Source organism: Salvelinus namaycush, unplaced genomic scaffold, assembly GCF_016432855.1.
Source record: "Salvelinus namaycush isolate Seneca unplaced genomic scaffold, SaNama_1.0 Scaffold3035, whole genome shotgun sequence".
Lineage (NCBI taxonomy): Eukaryota > Metazoa > Chordata > Actinopteri > Salmoniformes > Salmonidae > Salvelinus > Salvelinus namaycush.
The window spans coordinates 12,501-29,745 of NW_024059937.1; the positions used below are offsets into that span (position 1 = coordinate 12,501).

The following is a 17,245-nucleotide window of genomic DNA, read 5'->3' on the forward strand; positions in this document are numbered from 1 at the left end:
CAAACCCAACCTGTCTGGTTCTACTGTTTCTATGGAACGCTGCCCCCTGTGGGGGGATGTTAGTATAACAGTGTAATAATCAAACCCAACCTCTCTCTCCTGATTGGTACAGCAGCCTCTGTATCTACATTCATGACACAATATTATCTGCAGTAGCTTGAATAAGATTTAATCCGCTATCTGTTCGTGTTCATATTTTTTGTCTATATATATTTGTGTTGATAACATCGTAAAGCACAAGAGTGACGGAAGGGTATTAACGTGTTGATGTGTGTATCTTCTCTAATGGTCCATGTGTGTTTGTTCTGCCAGGAGGTGAAGGCCGGTGATGTTCTGAGCAAGAAGAACCTCTGGGAGAACCTAGGAGACTCTTCCCCGTCTGGGAGAGCAGGGAAGGTAGTGTAGGCTGAAATCCAATTAACAAATCCATTCATTCATTTTACTATATAATATATACAGTGCATTCGGAAAGTATTCTGAGCACCTTAGATTTTTCAAAATGGTGTTATGTTACAGCCTTATGATTTGCAAATGTATTAAAAATAAAAAAACAGAAATACCTTATTTATATAAGTATTCAGACCCTTTGTTATGAGACTCGAAATTAAGCTCAGGTGCATCCTGTTTCCATTGACCATCATTGAGATGTTTCTACAACTTGATTGGAGTCCACCTGTGGTAAATTCAATTTATTGGACATGATTTGTAAAGGTACACACCTGTCTATATAAGGTCCCACAGTTGACAGTGCATGTCAGAGCAAAAACCAAGCCATGAGGTCGAAGGAATTGTCCGTAGAGCTCCGAGACAGGATTGTGTCGAGGCACAGATCTGGGGAAGGGTACCAAAACATTTCTGTAGCATTGAAGGTCCCCAAGAACACAGTGGCCTCCATCATTCTTAAATGGAAGAAGTTTGGAACCACCAAGATTCTTCCTAGAGATGGCCGACGAGGGAGAATGGCCTTGGTCAGGGAGGTGACCAAGAACCCGATGGTCACTCTGACAGAGCTCCATAGTTCCTCTGTGGAGATGGGAGAACCTTCCAGAAGGACAACCATCTCTTCAGTACTCCACCAATCAGGCCTTTATGGTAGAGTGCCAGATGAAGCCACTCCTCAGTAAATGGCACATGACAGCCCACTTGGAGTTTGACAAAGGGCACCTAAAGACTCTGACCATGAGAAACAAGATTCTCTGGTCTGATGAAACCAATATTGAACTCTTTGGCCTGAATGCCAAGTGGAAACCTGGCACTATCCCTACAATGAAGCATGGTGGTGGTAGCATCATGCTGTGGGGAGGTTTTTCAGCAGCAGGGACTAGGAGACTAGTCAGGATAGAGGCAAAGATGAATGGAGCAAAGTACAGAGAGATCCTTGATGAAAACCTGCTCCAGAGTGCTCAGGACCTCAGACTGGGCCGAAGGTTCACCTTCCAACAGGACAACGACCCTAAGGATACAGCCAAGACAACACAGAAGTGGCTTCCGGACAAGTCTCAGAATGTGCTTGAGTGGCCCAGCCAGAGCTCGGACTTGAACCCAATCGAACATCTCTGGAGAGACCTGAAAATAGCTGTGCAGCGACGCTCCCCATCCAACCTGACAGAGCTTGAGAGGATCTGCAGAGAAGAATGGGAGAAACTCCCCAAGTACAGGTGTGCCAAGCATGTAGTGTCATACCCATGAAGTCTCGAGGCTGTAATCTCTGCCAAAGGCGCTTCAACAAAGTACTGAGTAAAGGGTCTGAATACTTATGTAAATGTGATATTTCAGATTTTTTTTTAAATGTGCAAAGATTTCCAAAAACCTGTTTTTGCTTTGTCGTTATGGGGTGTTGAGTGTAGATTGATGAGGGGGGAAAAAAACTATTGAATCCATTTTAGAATAAGGCTGTAATGTAACAACATTTCGAAAAAGTCAAGAGGTCTGAATACTTTCCGAGTGCACTGTATGAGGTCTGTTATTCAGTTGGTGGATTATATTCAAAACAAACAGCTGTCAACACAAAGGAGTATGTCACTTTTGAATATAATTGGTACTTAAAATAATACATTGAAATTATACATGCCTGCATTTGTACAAATTAAAGATATCATATTTTTTTTCACTGCAATATTGAACTCTTTTCTAGGGAGCTTCCTCTGGTAAAAAGTACAAATTTGTGATGATGGCTCACGGCAAGTATGAGAAGGTTGCCGTCGGTGATGATGATTACAACGAGCACACAAACGGGAAATCAAGTAAGACTCACTTACATCTCATATTTACTATTTTTTTTAATGGCAGCTGTGGATGTGTAGTTGTTGGCTTTGTGTAAAAACAATCCCATTCATCTGTTAGTAATGTTTCCACATGTCTGTCTAGGAGAGAGATAGGTCTGTTAGTAATGTATCATTATGTCTGTCCAGGAGGGAGAGGTCTGTTAGTAATGTATCATTATGTCTGTCCAGGAGAGAGAGAGAGATCTGGTAGGCCATTCCATACCATCTCTCTCCAGGAGGGAGAGGTCTGTTAGTAATATATCATTATGTCTGTCCAGGAGAGAGAGAGAGATCTGGTAGGCCATTCCATACCATCTCTGTCCAGGAGGGAGAGGTCTGTTAGTAATGTATCATTATGTCTGTCCAGGAGAGAGAGAGAGATCTGGTAGGCCATTCCATACCATCTCTCTCCAGGAGGGAGAGGTCTGTTAGTTGCAATTCTATGGTATTTACTAGTTCCTTAGAGGTCACGCCTTGGCATGCAACCAAGTGATTGGGATTCTCTTCTACCATATGACAGTACTTAGACTAGCAGTACTAGATATTAAACTACCAGTACTAGATCTTAGACTAGCAGTACTAGATCTTAGACTACCAGTACTAGATCTTAGACTAGCAGTACTAGATATTAAACTACCAGTACTAGATCTTAGACTACCAGTACTAGATCTTAGACTACCAGTACTAGATCTTAGACTACCAGTACTAGATCTTAAACTACCAGTACTAGATCTTAAACTACCAGTACTAGATCTTAAACTACCAGTACTAGATCTTAGACTACCAGTACTAGATCTTAGACTACCAGTACTAGATCTTAGACTAGCAGTACTAGATCGTAGACTAGCAGTACTAGATCATAGACTAGCAGTACTAGATCTTAGACTACCAGTACTAGATCTTAGACTAGCAGTACTAGATCTTAGACTAGCAGTACTAGATCTTAGACTAGCAGTACTAGATCTTAGACTAGCAGTACTAGATCTTAGACTACCAGTACTAGATCTTAGACTACCGGTACTAGATCTTAGACTACCAGTACTAGATCTTAGACTAGCAGTACTAGATCTTAGACTAGCAGTACTAGATCTTAGACTACCATTACTAGATCTTAGACTACCGGTACTAGATCTTAGACTAGCAGTACTAGATCTTAGACTACCAGTACTAGATCTTAGACTAGCAGTACTAGATCTTAGACTAGCAGTACTAGATCTTAGACTACCAGTACTAGATCTTAAACTACCAGTACTAGATCTTAAACTACCAGTACTAGATCTTAGACTACCAGTACTAGATCTTAAACTACCAGTACTAGATCTTAGACTACCAGTACTAGATCTTAGACTAGCAGTACTAGATCTTAGAATACCAGTACTAGATCTTAGACTACCAGTACTAGATCTTAAACTATCGGTCATCTCTCAATCAACTAGGAACTAATGTGTCACAAACCACATCCATAATGGTACAGGACTAAATAAAAACAACAGGAAACTGATACAACAGCTTAGAGTTTACTTCAATGTAAACATGTAGACAATAAGCAATCATTTAGTTCATCACACGATAGGCAACAGCATTCTGTACTGGACACGTCTATACAAAATAATGTCCTGTATATACAATCAATACAGGTGTTTCCTTCTTTCCGGCGCCACATTCATTTTTATTACTGCACACTTTTGAGTCGAGCCAATTCCATATCAACAAGTCTAAAGCAGCAGTGTGGTTATGGTTGGCTCACGGGGATACACCCCTGTTAGTTATCAATGAGAAAGGATTTCATTAAACAAAGACTTGAGAAGCATCAGATAGCTAGAACAAAAATAGACATCTTAAATTTAAAAAATTACGCCACAAATTCTCAAAAGTTCCTTACAGAAGAATAAACCTTTAAAGCTTAAGAAAAAAGAAGAAATCATGCTCATTCGATCTGTTCCAGCAACAAAATTATCAAAAGATTATTTTAAAACACCAACTGCGTTTTTATCAATAACAAATTAACTTTCAGTGTCACTTATCCACTTAACTTCCTGTATCACGAAGACCCTTCTGTAGTGTATTACACGTCTTCCTGTATCACGAAGACCCTTCTGTAGTTTATTACACGTCTTCCTGTATCACGAAGACCCTTCTGTAGTTTATTACACGTCTTCCTGTATCACGAAGACCCTTCTGTAGTTTATTACACGTCTTCCTGTATCACGAAGACCCTTCTGTAGTTTATTACACGTCTTCCTGTATCACGAAGACCCTTCTGTAGTTTATTACCTGTCTTCCTGTATCACGAAGACCCTTCTGTAGTTTATTACACGTCTTCCTGTATCACGAAGACCCTTCTGTAGTTTATTACACGTCTTCCTGTATCACGAAGACCCTTCTTTAGTTTATTACCTGTCTTCCTGTATCACGAAGACCCTTCTGTAGTTTATTACACGTCTTCCTGTATCACGAAGACCCTTCTGTAGTTTATTACACGTCTTCCTGTATCACGAAGACCCTTCTGTAGTTTATTACACGTCTTCCTGTATCACGAAGACCCTTCTGTAGTTTATTACCTGTCTTCCTGTATCACAAAGACCCTTCTGTAGTTTATTACACGTCTTCCTGTATCACGAAGACCCTTCTGTAGTTTATTACACGTCTTCCTGTATCACGAAGACCCTTCTGTAGTTTATTACACGTCTTCCTGTATCACGAAGACCCTTCTGTAGTTTATTACACGTCTTCCTGTATCACGAAGACCCTTCTGTAGTTTATTACACGTCTTCCTGTATCACGAAGACCCTTCTGTAGTTTATTACACGTCTTCCTGTATCACGAAGACCCTTCTGTAGTTTATTACACGTCTTCCTGTATCACGAAGACCCTTCTGTAGTTTATTACACGTCTTCCTGTATCACGAAGACCCTTCTGTAGTTTATTGCCTGAGGCACCTTTATCTTACATTCCTTCATTCTTATCCATTCTGCACCATTCATCATAAAGCAATCCATGTCCTATCATCATGTCCCATAAGGATCCATGTCCTATCATCATGTTCCATAAGGATCCATGTCCTATCATCATGTCCCATAAGGATCCATGTCCTATCATCATGTCCCATAAGGATCCATGTCCTATCATCATGTCCCATAAGGATCCATGTCCTATCATCATGTTCCATAAGGATCCATGTCCTATCATCATGTCCCATAAGGATCCATGTCCTATCATCATGTTCCATAAGGATCCATGTCCTATCATCATGTCCCATAAGGATCTATGTCCTATCATCATGTCCCAATGAGGATCCATGTCCTATCATTATGTCCCATAAGGATCCATGTCCTATCATCATGTCCCATAAGGATCCATGTCCTATCATCATGTCCCATAAGGATCCATGTCCTATCATCATGTCCCATAAGGATCCATGTCCTATCATCATGTCCCATAAGGATCCATGTCCTATCATCATGTCCCATAAGGATCTATGTCCTATCATCATGTCCCATAAGGATCCATGTCCTATCATCATGTCCCATAAGGATCCATGTCCTATCATCATGTCCCATAAGGATCCATGTCCATCTCATTTCTCTCTGCCCTTTCTTCTGCTCAGAGAATCTCCAACGTATCTAAAAACTGTCTCCCTCCTCCTACTGGACATTTGACATAACATTAATACATTCCATTTGCTATTTAAATATATTTTCAACGAATCTGCAAACTGAAAGTGCTTTTCAAACCAACTGTTTTGTCGTTGTCATTTCCAGTAGGGCCTACGTATTCTTCTGTTGCCTTCTATTTAAGCCACACCTTCTCTCCCTGTATGTCCATCTTCTGCAGCTGTGCCCCTTCCATATCTCCACTATAGAGCTATAAACACTGGAGGGAAAACTTCATATCTTTTCCATTGACTTTAAAAACGTTGCATGCAGTCACAGTTTATGGTGTTAAGTTCAAAGTTTTCCCTCGAGTCTGGTGTATATACCCCTATTAGCTAGGCTCCACCTCTAACTAGGCTCCACCTCTAGCTAGGCTCCACCTCTAGCTAGCCTCCACATCTAGCTAGCCTCCACATCTAGCTAGGCTCCACCTCTAGCTAGCCTCCACCTCTAGCTAGCCTCCACCTCTAGCTAGCCTCCACCTCTAACTAGGCTCCACCTCTAGCTAGGCTCCACCTCTAACTAGGCTCCACCTCTAACTAGGCTCCACCTCTAGCTAGCCTCCAAATCTAGCTCCGCCTCTAGCTAGGCCCTGCCTTTAACTAGTCTCCACCTCTAGCTAGGCCCCGCCTCTAATTAGGCCCCACCTCTAGCTAGGCCCCGCCTCTAATTAGGCCCCACCTCTAGCTAGGCTCCACCTCTAGCTAGGCCCCGCCTCTAGCTAGGCTCCACCTCTCTCATAGCTACACTGCTCTGTCATCCAATGCCCTTCCGCCGCATCAATCCAGGAATGTACAAGCCCTATTTATTACACACTGACATCAGACACTCTACTCCTAACCTCACCCAGGGTGAACACTCCAAGACTAAGACACTAGCAATGCTTTAAAACATACAGCATCTTTCTATGGAGCAAGAAAGATGTAACGAAAACCATCTGCATGCATCCAACATCATTGTCTTATGAGCTCATGATCATAGTTAAAATCATAGTTTAAACACCATATTGAAATAAATATCCTGACATAGCCTACTGCACTGCAGCCCTTGATCGGAAGCTTATTTAACATACAAACCTCTAGCTATATGATAACTGAAATAAATCTATTGAGGTTTATTCATCTACTTAATGAGAAGATTGAGAAGTAATATTCTGGTGTGAGTTCCGAAGTCAGACATCAGTTGTTCTTGAGGAACCGAATCCCCTGGCAGTTTTATTAAAGTCCTTCCCTTCCCCGTCCTGATTTTTGCGGTTAATCAGCCCCCTCTGGAACACAGCTGACATCTTCACCAGCGGCTTCTCTGCAGCCTCTCTTATCTTTCTGGCATCAAAGCGCGGACTGTAGAGGAGGAGCGGCAGGCGATTGGCAAAAGAGGGGACAACCTCCATCTCATTCTCTTTCTGCTGATTGGCTTTCCGTGTCTTATTGGTCTGCTCTCTCTGGTCTTTCTTCTTGTCGGAACCATTAGGATCTTTGCTAGCTTTGATCTGCTGCATGATAGCTTCCTTGGTAGAGAACATCTGGAAGAGCATGGCGTCCCACATCTTCATTGCTCTGGGCGCCTCTGTCTCCTTCAGCACTTCTTTGCCCTTCTCAGAGTGGTCTTTGACCTTTGCTGAAGAAGCTTGACTAGATATGGCCTGGTCAGTGTTCTTACTGTAGGTGGCGCCATCCCTGCTGACAGATTCAGGCTCTGGCTCTGGGAACTGAGGTTCCTCTGGTTCAACGACCATGTGTTTTTTGAGGCGCGACCAGCCACTGAACATGGTCTTCAAACGTTTAGGTTTCATTGCATTCAGTGCAGCGTTAGCAGGGCTAGGTTTAGCGGTTGGAGCTTTGGGCTTGTCTACCTTGTCTACATTGTCAACAGTCGAAGATGCAGTTGATATCGTAGGCTTCGTACAGGGTGTCTCTTGACGTCTGGCTGCTTTCCCCTGTGCACCTGATGCACTGGCTTCCACATCTTTCATTGTGTCTGTCTCTGTCTGTCCAGTCTTTGGCTGAGATGACGATGACATTCCTCTGTTTGTGGACGGGGCTTTTACAGAGGCTGAGGCCTGAGGCAGAGAGGCAGGAGTGGAAGAGTCAATCACTTTGGTAACGGCAGGTAGTTTTATCACAGTGTCTACGGCAGCGGTTGGGGTTGGGGACGATATACGTTCTATAGCAGGCTTTGTGGAAGTGGTGTTAGTCGATTTAGGCTCTGGTGTCGGTTTTAGGGAGGCAATAGCTTCAATGGCATGCTTCGTCAAGGCTTTAGCTTCAGTAGAAGGGTTTAACCAGGGTCTAGTGGGACTAAAGCAGCTTCTTGATGCCATAAGCTTTGCAGCAGGTCTAGCTTCAACAGTAGGGCTGAAGCAGGATCTACTTTCTGTAGTAGGATTTGTGGAAGGTTGTACATTTATGGTAGGCTGGTTAGCTGGTTTAGGTTCTGGTGCAGGTTTTGTGAAGTCTCTAGTTTCCGTATTATACTGTGTAAAGGGTTTAGCTTCAATAAAAGGGCTTAAGGTGGTTTCTCTTTCTATAGGCTTTGGGGAAGGTGGTACATTTATGGTAGGCTTGTTAGCTGGTTTAGGCTCTCGGGATGATTTAGCAAAGACTCTAGTTTCCATATTGTGCTGTACAAGGGGTTTAGCTTCAACAGTAGGGCTGAAGCAGTAGGGTCTAGTTTCTGTAGTAGGTGTTGTCGAAGGTTGTACATTTACGGTAGGCATGTTAGCTGCACGGTTAGGTTCTGTAACAGCTTTAGGTTCCATAGGTGTTGTTGACCATGGTCTGTTATGTCTACATGGCGATGTAGATGGTAGGACGTTTATGGTAGGTTTGGTAGGAAGCACTGAGACCGGTTTTGGGGAGGCGCTAGCTTCTATGACGGGCTTCATAAAGGGTTTAGCTTCTGCAACAGATTTTGTAAAGGGTTTAGTTTCTAAAGCAGGGGTTGAGGGAGGCATGGCCTCTATTATGGGAGGTGTGGGAGGTTGTACAATTATTATAGGCCTGTTAGTAAGTGGGACCGGTTTTGGAGAGGAACTATTGTTGTAAACAGGCTTTGTAAAATGCTTAGCTTGTAAAGCAGGGCTTATTGGGGATCTAATTTCTGTGGATGGCTGTGCACTTATGATAGTTGAGTTAGTACGTGTAGGCTCTAGGGATGGTTTCAGCCAAGCTCCATTTGCTACAATAGGGTTTGTAAATTGTTTACCTTCGTTCGTAGAGCTGGCTGAGAATCTTGTTTCAGTAGTGGACTTGGTGGAAGGTTTTTCATCAATGGTAGATTTTGTAGATTGCCTGCATTCAATTGCTTTGTGGGAGTTGGTTTCTACAAAATGCTTCCTGGTATGGTTTGCATGGTACTGCATGGTACTGTGCAGAATATTTTCTGGAGTAGACTTCCCAGGTAGTACAGGTTCTATTAAAAGCTCGTTGGGGAGTTGGGCTACTATGCTAGGTGGGCTGGGAAGTTGGGCTACTATGCTAAGTGGGCTGGGAAGTTGGGCTACTATGCTAGGTGGGCTGGGAAGTTGGGCTACTATGATCGGTGGGCTGGGAAGTTGGGCTTCTATGCCATGCGTGCTAGAGAGTTGGGCTACTATGCTAGGTGGGCTGGGAAGTTGGGCTACTATGCTAGGCGGGCTGGGAAGTTGGGCTACTATGCCATGCGTGCTAGAGAGTTGGGCTACTATGCTAGGTGGGCTGGGAAGTTGTGCTACTATGATAGGTGGGCTGGGAAGTTGTGCTATTTTGGTAGGTGGGCTAGGAAGTTTAGTTCCAGTGGTAGGTGTGCATGAATGTTGGTTTTCTATAGTAGGTTTGGTGGGGTCTTGGGTTCCTGTTTCAATGGTAGGTGTTTCAATGGTAGGTGTTTCAGTGGTAGGTGTATGAGAGAGTTGACTTCTTATGGTTGGCACACTAGGCTTGCCTGGTAGTTTGGTGTCTATGGTAGGCTTGCCTGGTAGTTTGGTGTCTATGGTATGCTTGCCTGGTAGTATAGTTGCTGTGGTAGGTTGGGTGGGGAGTTGGCTTCCTATATCAGGGTTGTTGGGGACTTGGGCTCCTATGACAGGTTTTCTGGGTAGTTTAGCGTCTGTGCTAATATTAGCCTTGACAGAAAGATGCACGACTGTGGAATCTGCCTCTGACTTTCCACTGTGTTGGGGAATATTTGCTACAGTTGTATTTTGTGAAACTTCAGCATTTTGAATGCTGAAAGGAAACAGCGATTTTGACACAAGATTCCCACCTATCGGGAATGAAGGAGTTTCATTTAGCTGAAATGGAGCTGGTCTGGTTGTGTGTACCACACCTGCTTTATGTGCCGGTCTTGGAACCTCCGAATGAGAGACCTTTGGTGTGGGGACTTCACCGGTGGCTGGTGGAAGAGTTAGCTGTCCGAGGGCCAATAGAAGTTCAGGTTTTGTTATGTCCACAATAGGTGTTATATCAGGTTGTATTGCATAAGCAGGTGCTTCAGATTTGTTAACATCTGAAGTATTGGTTTTAGATATGGCTGCCTTATCTGTTGGTGTCTGAGAACAGCCAGTTGCTGCTAAAGGGGTTGAAAATGAAGGTGCTGGAACAGTAGAATGCTGCCCTTGCAAGGTAGGTTTCTGTTGTTCTCTGTTGGGTGTGTTTGATCCTATGGGGGATGTTTCAGGTTTAGAGATTAAAGGAGGACGAGGCCCATTTGGTAATCCATTAGTCTGTGCTGCGGATGGTGATGGTGCTGATTCATTAGCTTTAGGTCCAGAAGGACCATAGTATGTCCGGATCCCACCATAGGCAACATACTCAGCCGGAGTCAATCCGTAATATGTTGACCGTGCTTTAGGTTTTTTGGATGTAGCGGTCTTTTGATGCTCTATCAATGGTGCTAGAACTTTCCGTAAGCCAATTATAGGAGAGTCTGGGTATCTAGGGGTCAATGGAGATTGAGGTGATGAAATCATTGACGTTAGCACAGTGTTTGGTGGTGCTTGTAGAGCTGAAATCGTTGGCGCTTTGTATCCATTTGAAGCTGTCTTTGGTATCCTTTTAGGGGACAATGGGGTCTGTTGCTTTTGATACTCAGGTGGGGTTCCATATTCAGTTGTTTCATCCATCTTATCTTTTGGCATATGAGGTTCTGTAAACTTTACTTTTGGCTTGGAAACTGCAATGTCATGTGCAGCAATGTTTGATGCTATAATCTCATTGGGAGTTCTCTCAGCCATAGATCCTTCAGTGGTGGTTGTACTTCCACTAGTCTGGTTTCTATTTCTATCACCACTGGTTGGACCTTGTGAACGTTCCACTGAGCCGGCACTGGCAGATCCAGCTGATTTTGGTGGCTCAGTGGCTGTTGAGCGAGTTTGGGCTGCACTAGTAACAGGCATTGATGGGGGAGATTTGACTGTGCTGTTAACTGGCATTGATGGGGGAGATTTGACTGTGCTGTTAACTGGCATTGATGGGGGAGATTTGACTCTGCTGACAACAGGAATTGCTAGGGGAGTTTGGGCTGTACTGGTAACAGTCATCGCCGGGGGAGATTTAACTCTACTCGCAACAGGAATGGGTGACTGTGTGTTTATGACTGAGGCATGTACATCTTGATAGGAGCTGAATGCAGAAGATATCTTAGCCATAGACCGTTCCATGTTGGTTGTTATTCCATTAGTCTGAGTTGTACTTCTATCAACACTGGTCAGACCTTGTAAATGTTTCTCAGAGTTAGATCCTATTGGTTTTGGTGCTTCTGCTGTAGCTGAGGGAGTATTGCTTGTAGTGGTAACAGGCATTGAAGGAGGAGATTTGACTCTACTGTTAACAGGTATTGCTGAGGGTGTTTGGGCTGTACTGGTTATATGTATTGCTGAGGGAGATTTGACTCTACTGTTAACAGTTATTGCTGAGGGAGATTTGACTCTACTGTTAACAGTTATTGCTGAGGGAGATTTGACTCTACTGTTAACAGTTATTGCTGAGGGTGTTTGGGCTGTACTGGTAATAGCCATTGGTGACTTGAATCTCTGTGTGACGTGTACATCCTGACAGGAGCTGAACATAGAGGATAAATTAGCCATAGATCCTCCCATGGTAGTTGTAGTTGTAATTCCATTATTTGGGAATATGTCTGTATCTGAACGAGATCCAATCGGTTTCAGTTGTTCGCTTGCTGCTGAGAGAGTACCGGTAACAGTCATCGATGACTTGTATTCCTCTGTGTTTACGACCGAGGCATGCACATCCCGAGAGGAGAAGAAGACTGGACTTGCAGCGAACAAGAGTGGATTGGCTTTCGATATCTCAAAAACAGGTGTCAGTCTTCCCATTGTGGGATGGTGTGAGGGGGTTTTTGATCTTCCAGAAGGGGTCTTTGCCACAGAAACTTTATATGGGATTGCCGGCTCACTTTGGTGACAAGTCATTGGTGATTTCTCCCTGTGTATAGTGGATAACGATGCTCCTTGATACAATATATTCACTCCTGTTATGTCTGGAAGTGCAGGCTTGGAGATTTCGTAAAACGTTGCCTTGGATGTGTAAATCATTGTTGGTGGGATGACGTCAGACTGTTTGACTTTACGGGAATCAGCATGATTTATTGGCGTGCCGACCGTCTTAGAAGCCACTTTGCTCATAATGTGATCTTCAGATCCAAGGTTATTAGTGACCGAAGCTGGTGTTTGCTTTGGAGCCTCATCCTTTGGCTTACTGGGTGTCGTCACTTCATGGGTTGAGGTCAGAGGTTGTGTCTGAAGGGTTGGAACTGACACCAGTATTGGAGCAGGAGGTGGGACTGGAACTTGGACATGAGCCAGTAATGGAGCCAGACCCGGACCCAGGCTCGGACCACTAGGTACTGGTGGGGAAAGAGTCATAACATGAGTTGATATCTTAGGGGAACATGGAGTTGGGGGAGTTGACTGTGGTACACTGGGGACTGGGTCTGGAGCTACTGTAGCCGTGGCCACCGACCCATATGAATTCAGTGCTACAGATGAATACCAGTCATACAGATGAACTGCAGGGCCTTGTGAGAACTCAGGTACGGGTGGGAGTGGGGGTGGCGAGGGTGGCATCATGCTTTCTGTGTCATCATCGTCAAACATAAATGACGAGCACTCAAAGAGGGGTGCCACCTGGTTCTCTGATGTCTGGATGGGAGCGGTGTAGTCCAGTGGGGGGAAGACCCCTGTCTGGCCGTAAGGACTGCTACCATATGGCCCACTGGGGGGGAAAAGGAACGGAGAGGGGGGGTGCTGATCATACAGAGGCCTAATGGGGAAACTGAAGTCCGGTGACCGGGGCGGAGTCGAGTGTGTGTCGCTGTGTTCGAGGTCCGAAGCTTCGTGTACGGGGGACAGACAGGAGCGGAAGGGGATGGGGGTCTGAGAGGGTCGGGCCTTCTTCTTGGCACTCTTCTTGATGAGTTTCTGCAGCCGGGCATTGGCCTTGTCAGGTTTGGGCAGCAGGGGAGGGGGAGGTTGGGAGGGGTCGGGAAGGTCCGGCTGGAGTCCATTGCTGTAACTGACTGCCATCAGCATTTCATTTCAACCCCCTTGAAAAGACAAAACAAAGACAAAACATCAAGCGGCAAGAATTAAATGACAAAATTATATTTCATTTGACAGAAATCTACCAAAACTTTAACTTTATTTTTTGTGAGCCTCTATTAAGACTAAATTCATTACAAAGTGAAAACATTTGACCCAAACAGAAGATGCCATGTTCTAGTGTGTTAATGTAATGAATATAAATGAATCATTGACATCCCTCTTCTCTTCCTGATTTGTTTTTCAGCTGGACAATGACTTGAGGAATGGTGAAGAACAGACGTTGGACTGTGATTTACTTCAACGATCACTTCACATCATATTTATCATTCATTCCATTTAGCCGACATATTCCTCTTAAAAACAACATTTAGATCAACATTTCTGAAGCATATGCAGCATGTTATGTGTACCAGTGGATTTTCTCTATAGCAACACACTGCCAACCTGGTATAAAATTATTCACAAACGGTCAAAAATATACAATTATGCAAAAATATTAATGTTTGTACTCGTTTATTTTGGACAATCTTATCCATGATGTCTTTTAGTGAATAATGTGTTTTAATTTACTATTTTGTAAACTTTAATAAAAAATAAAAAAATAAAGTAAATGAATGAGGTAAATGTGCCATTGTGTGATATACCGTATTAACAATATTAAAGTCCTATTTCTGTGGTTCTATCAATCTCTATGTTGTTTCGTTAGTAGGTGAGGTCATGGTATACTGATCCTGTGGTCTGTGCATGTTGTTTCAGTAATGTGGGCCAGTCCTCACAGCTGTCCTGCTCTTTATTTAACCACCGCTAATGGCTCTGTGAAATCTGCTTTAGATAGATGTGGCATCCCATGACAACCGGCTCGTTAACTGGTTTTTAAAATACAGTCTTAAAGGGCTTCGGTATCCTGGAGGTACTGGGTAACTTTATAAAACCTCAATAGTTGAAATAGACAATAAAAGTCCCTTTGTGTCTACTTTAAAAGGATCATAATATGTGAGGTAAGTATAAACATGTCTCCATATAAAGTTTATATATTTAGGAAAAAACCTTGGCAGGTGTTCTAAGGGAATATTGTTACATAATACGACTTGTTTGTTGGTTTCTTACTGGTTAAAAATAATCATATTACATAACGGAAATCATAACACAATCCAATCTTCATTTTAAAATCAAGGTTTTGGTGGTTCAATCGGTTTTGGAACAACAATTGATTGTGATTGTACATTCACACTGGATCAACCAAGGGAAACTGCAGTTCTCCTCTGTCAGTAACAGAACAAATTCACGTCAAGTAAAGGCTAGCTTGTTTTGACAGCACAGCCTAGCTAACTAGCTGATTCATCTAGTCTACATTAGAGATGATATAGCTAACTAGCTGATTCATCTAGTCTACATTAGAGATGATATAGCTAACTAGCTGATTCATCTAGTCTACATTAGAGATGATATAGCTAACTAGCTGATTCATCTAGTCTACATTAGAGATGATATAGCTAACTAGCTGATTCATCTAGTCTACATTAGAGATGATATAGCTAACTAGCTGATTCATCTAGTCTACATTAGAGATGATATAGCTAACTAGCTGATTCATCTAGTCTACATTAGAGATGATATAGCTAACTAGCTGATTCATCTAGTCTACATTAGAGATGATATAGCTAACTAGCTGATTCATCTAGTCTACATTAGAGATGATATATCTAACTAGCTGATTCATCTAGTCTACATTAGAGATGATATAGCTAACTAGCTGATTCATCTAGTCTACATTAGAGATGATATATCTAACTAGCTGATTCATCTAGTCTACATTAGAGATGATATAGCTAACTAGCTGATTCATCTAGTCTACATTAGAGATGATATAGCTAACTAGCTGATTCATCTAGTCTACATTAGAGATGATATAGCTAACTAGCTGATTCATCTAGTCTACATTAGAGATGATATATCTAACTAGCTGATTCATCTAGTCTACATTAGAGATGATATAGCTAACTAGCTGATTCATCTAGTCTACATTAGAGATGATATAGCTAACTAGCTGATTCATCTAGTCTACATTAGAGATGATATATCTAACTAGCTGATTCATCTAGTCTACATTAGAGATGATATAGCTAACTAGCTGATTCATCTAGTCTACATTAGAGATGATATAGCTAACTAGCTGATTCATCTAGTCTACATTAGAGATGATATATCTAACTAGCTGATTCATCTAGTCTACATTAGAGATGATATATCTAACTAGCTGATTCATCTAGTCTACATTAGAGATGATATATCTAACTAGCTGATTCATCTAGCCTACATTAGAGATGATATAGCTAACTAGCTGATTCATCTAGCCTACATTAGAGATGATATAGCTAACTAGCTGATTCATCTAGTCTACATTAGAGATGATATATCTAACTAGCTGATTCATCTAGTCTACATTAGAGATGATATAGCTAACTAGCTGATTCATCTAGTCTACATTAGAGATGATATAGCTAACTAGCTGATTCATCTAGTCTACATTAGAGATGATATATCTAACTAGCTGATTCATCTAGTCTACATTAGAGATGATATAGCTAACTAGCTGATTCATCTAGTCTACTTAGAGATGATATAGCTAACTAGCTGATTCATCTAGTCTACATTAGAGATGATATATCTAACTAGCTGATTCATCTAGTCTACATTAGAGATGATATAGCTAACTAGCTGATTCATCTAGTCTACATTAGAGATGATATAGCTAACTAGCTGATTCATCTAGTCTACATTAGAGATGATATAGCTAACTAGCTGATTCATCTAGTCTACATTAGAGATCGATGATATCTAACTAGCTGATTCATCTAGTCCTACATTAGAGATGATATATCTAACTAGCTGATTCATCTAGTCTACATTAGAGATGATATATCTAACTAGCTGATTCATCTAGTCTACATTAGAGATGATATATCTAACTAGCTGATTCATCTAGTCTACATTAGAGATGATATACTAACTAGCTGATTCATCTAGTCTACATTAGAGATGATATATCTAACTAGCTGATTCATCTAGTCTACATTAGAGATGATATATCTAACTAGCTGATTCATCTAGTCTACATTAGAGATGATATAGCTAACTAGCTGATTCATCTAGTCTACATTAGAGATGATATAGCTAACTAGCTGATTCATCTAGTCTACATTAGAGATGATATATCTAACTAGCTGATTCATCTAGTCTACATTAGAGATGATATAGCTAACTAGCTGATTCATCTAGTCTACATTAGAGATGATATAGCTAACTAGCTGATTCATCTAGTCTACATTAGAGATGATATATCTAACTAGCTGATTCATCTAGTCTACATTAGAGATGATATATCTAACTAGCTGATTCATCTAGTCTACATTAGAGATGATATCTAACTAGCTGATTCATCTAGTCTACATTAGAGATGATATATCTAACTAGCTGATTCATCTAGTCTACATTAGAGATGATATATCTAACTAGCTGATTCATCTAGTCTACATTAGAGATGATATACTAACTAGCTGATTCATCTAGTCTACATTAGAGATGATATATCTAACTAGCTGATTCATCTAGTCTACATTAGAGATGATATATCTAACTAGCTGATTCATCTAGTCTACATTAGAGATGATATATCTAACTAGCTGATTCATCTAGCCTACATTAGAGATGATATACTAACTAGCTGATTCATCTAGTCTACATTAGAGATGATATAGCTAACTAGCTGATTCATCTAGTCTACATTA

The 17,245-nt window shown here is 41.9% G+C and overlaps 1 protein-coding gene and 1 pseudogene across 1 annotated transcript in view; one reads left to right on the forward strand and one right to left on the reverse strand.

Moving 5' to 3' along the window:
* Positions 1–14,023, forward strand: part of LOC120039841 (lymphocyte-specific protein 1-like) — a 21,832-nt gene extending 7,809 nt beyond the window's left edge. The window contains exons 5-7 of the mRNA XM_038985205.1: positions 313–396; positions 2,135–2,243; positions 13,702–14,023. Of these exons, the coding sequence (XP_038841133.1) occupies positions 313–396; positions 2,135–2,243; positions 13,702–13,712 (204 nt within the window). The 3' untranslated portion in view covers positions 13,713–14,023. The remainder of the gene's footprint in view (positions 1–312; positions 397–2,134; positions 2,244–13,701) is intronic.
* On the reverse strand, positions 7,699–11,014 carry LOC120039842 (annotated as a pseudogene).
* Positions 14,024–17,245: the final 3,222 nt, after the last annotated feature.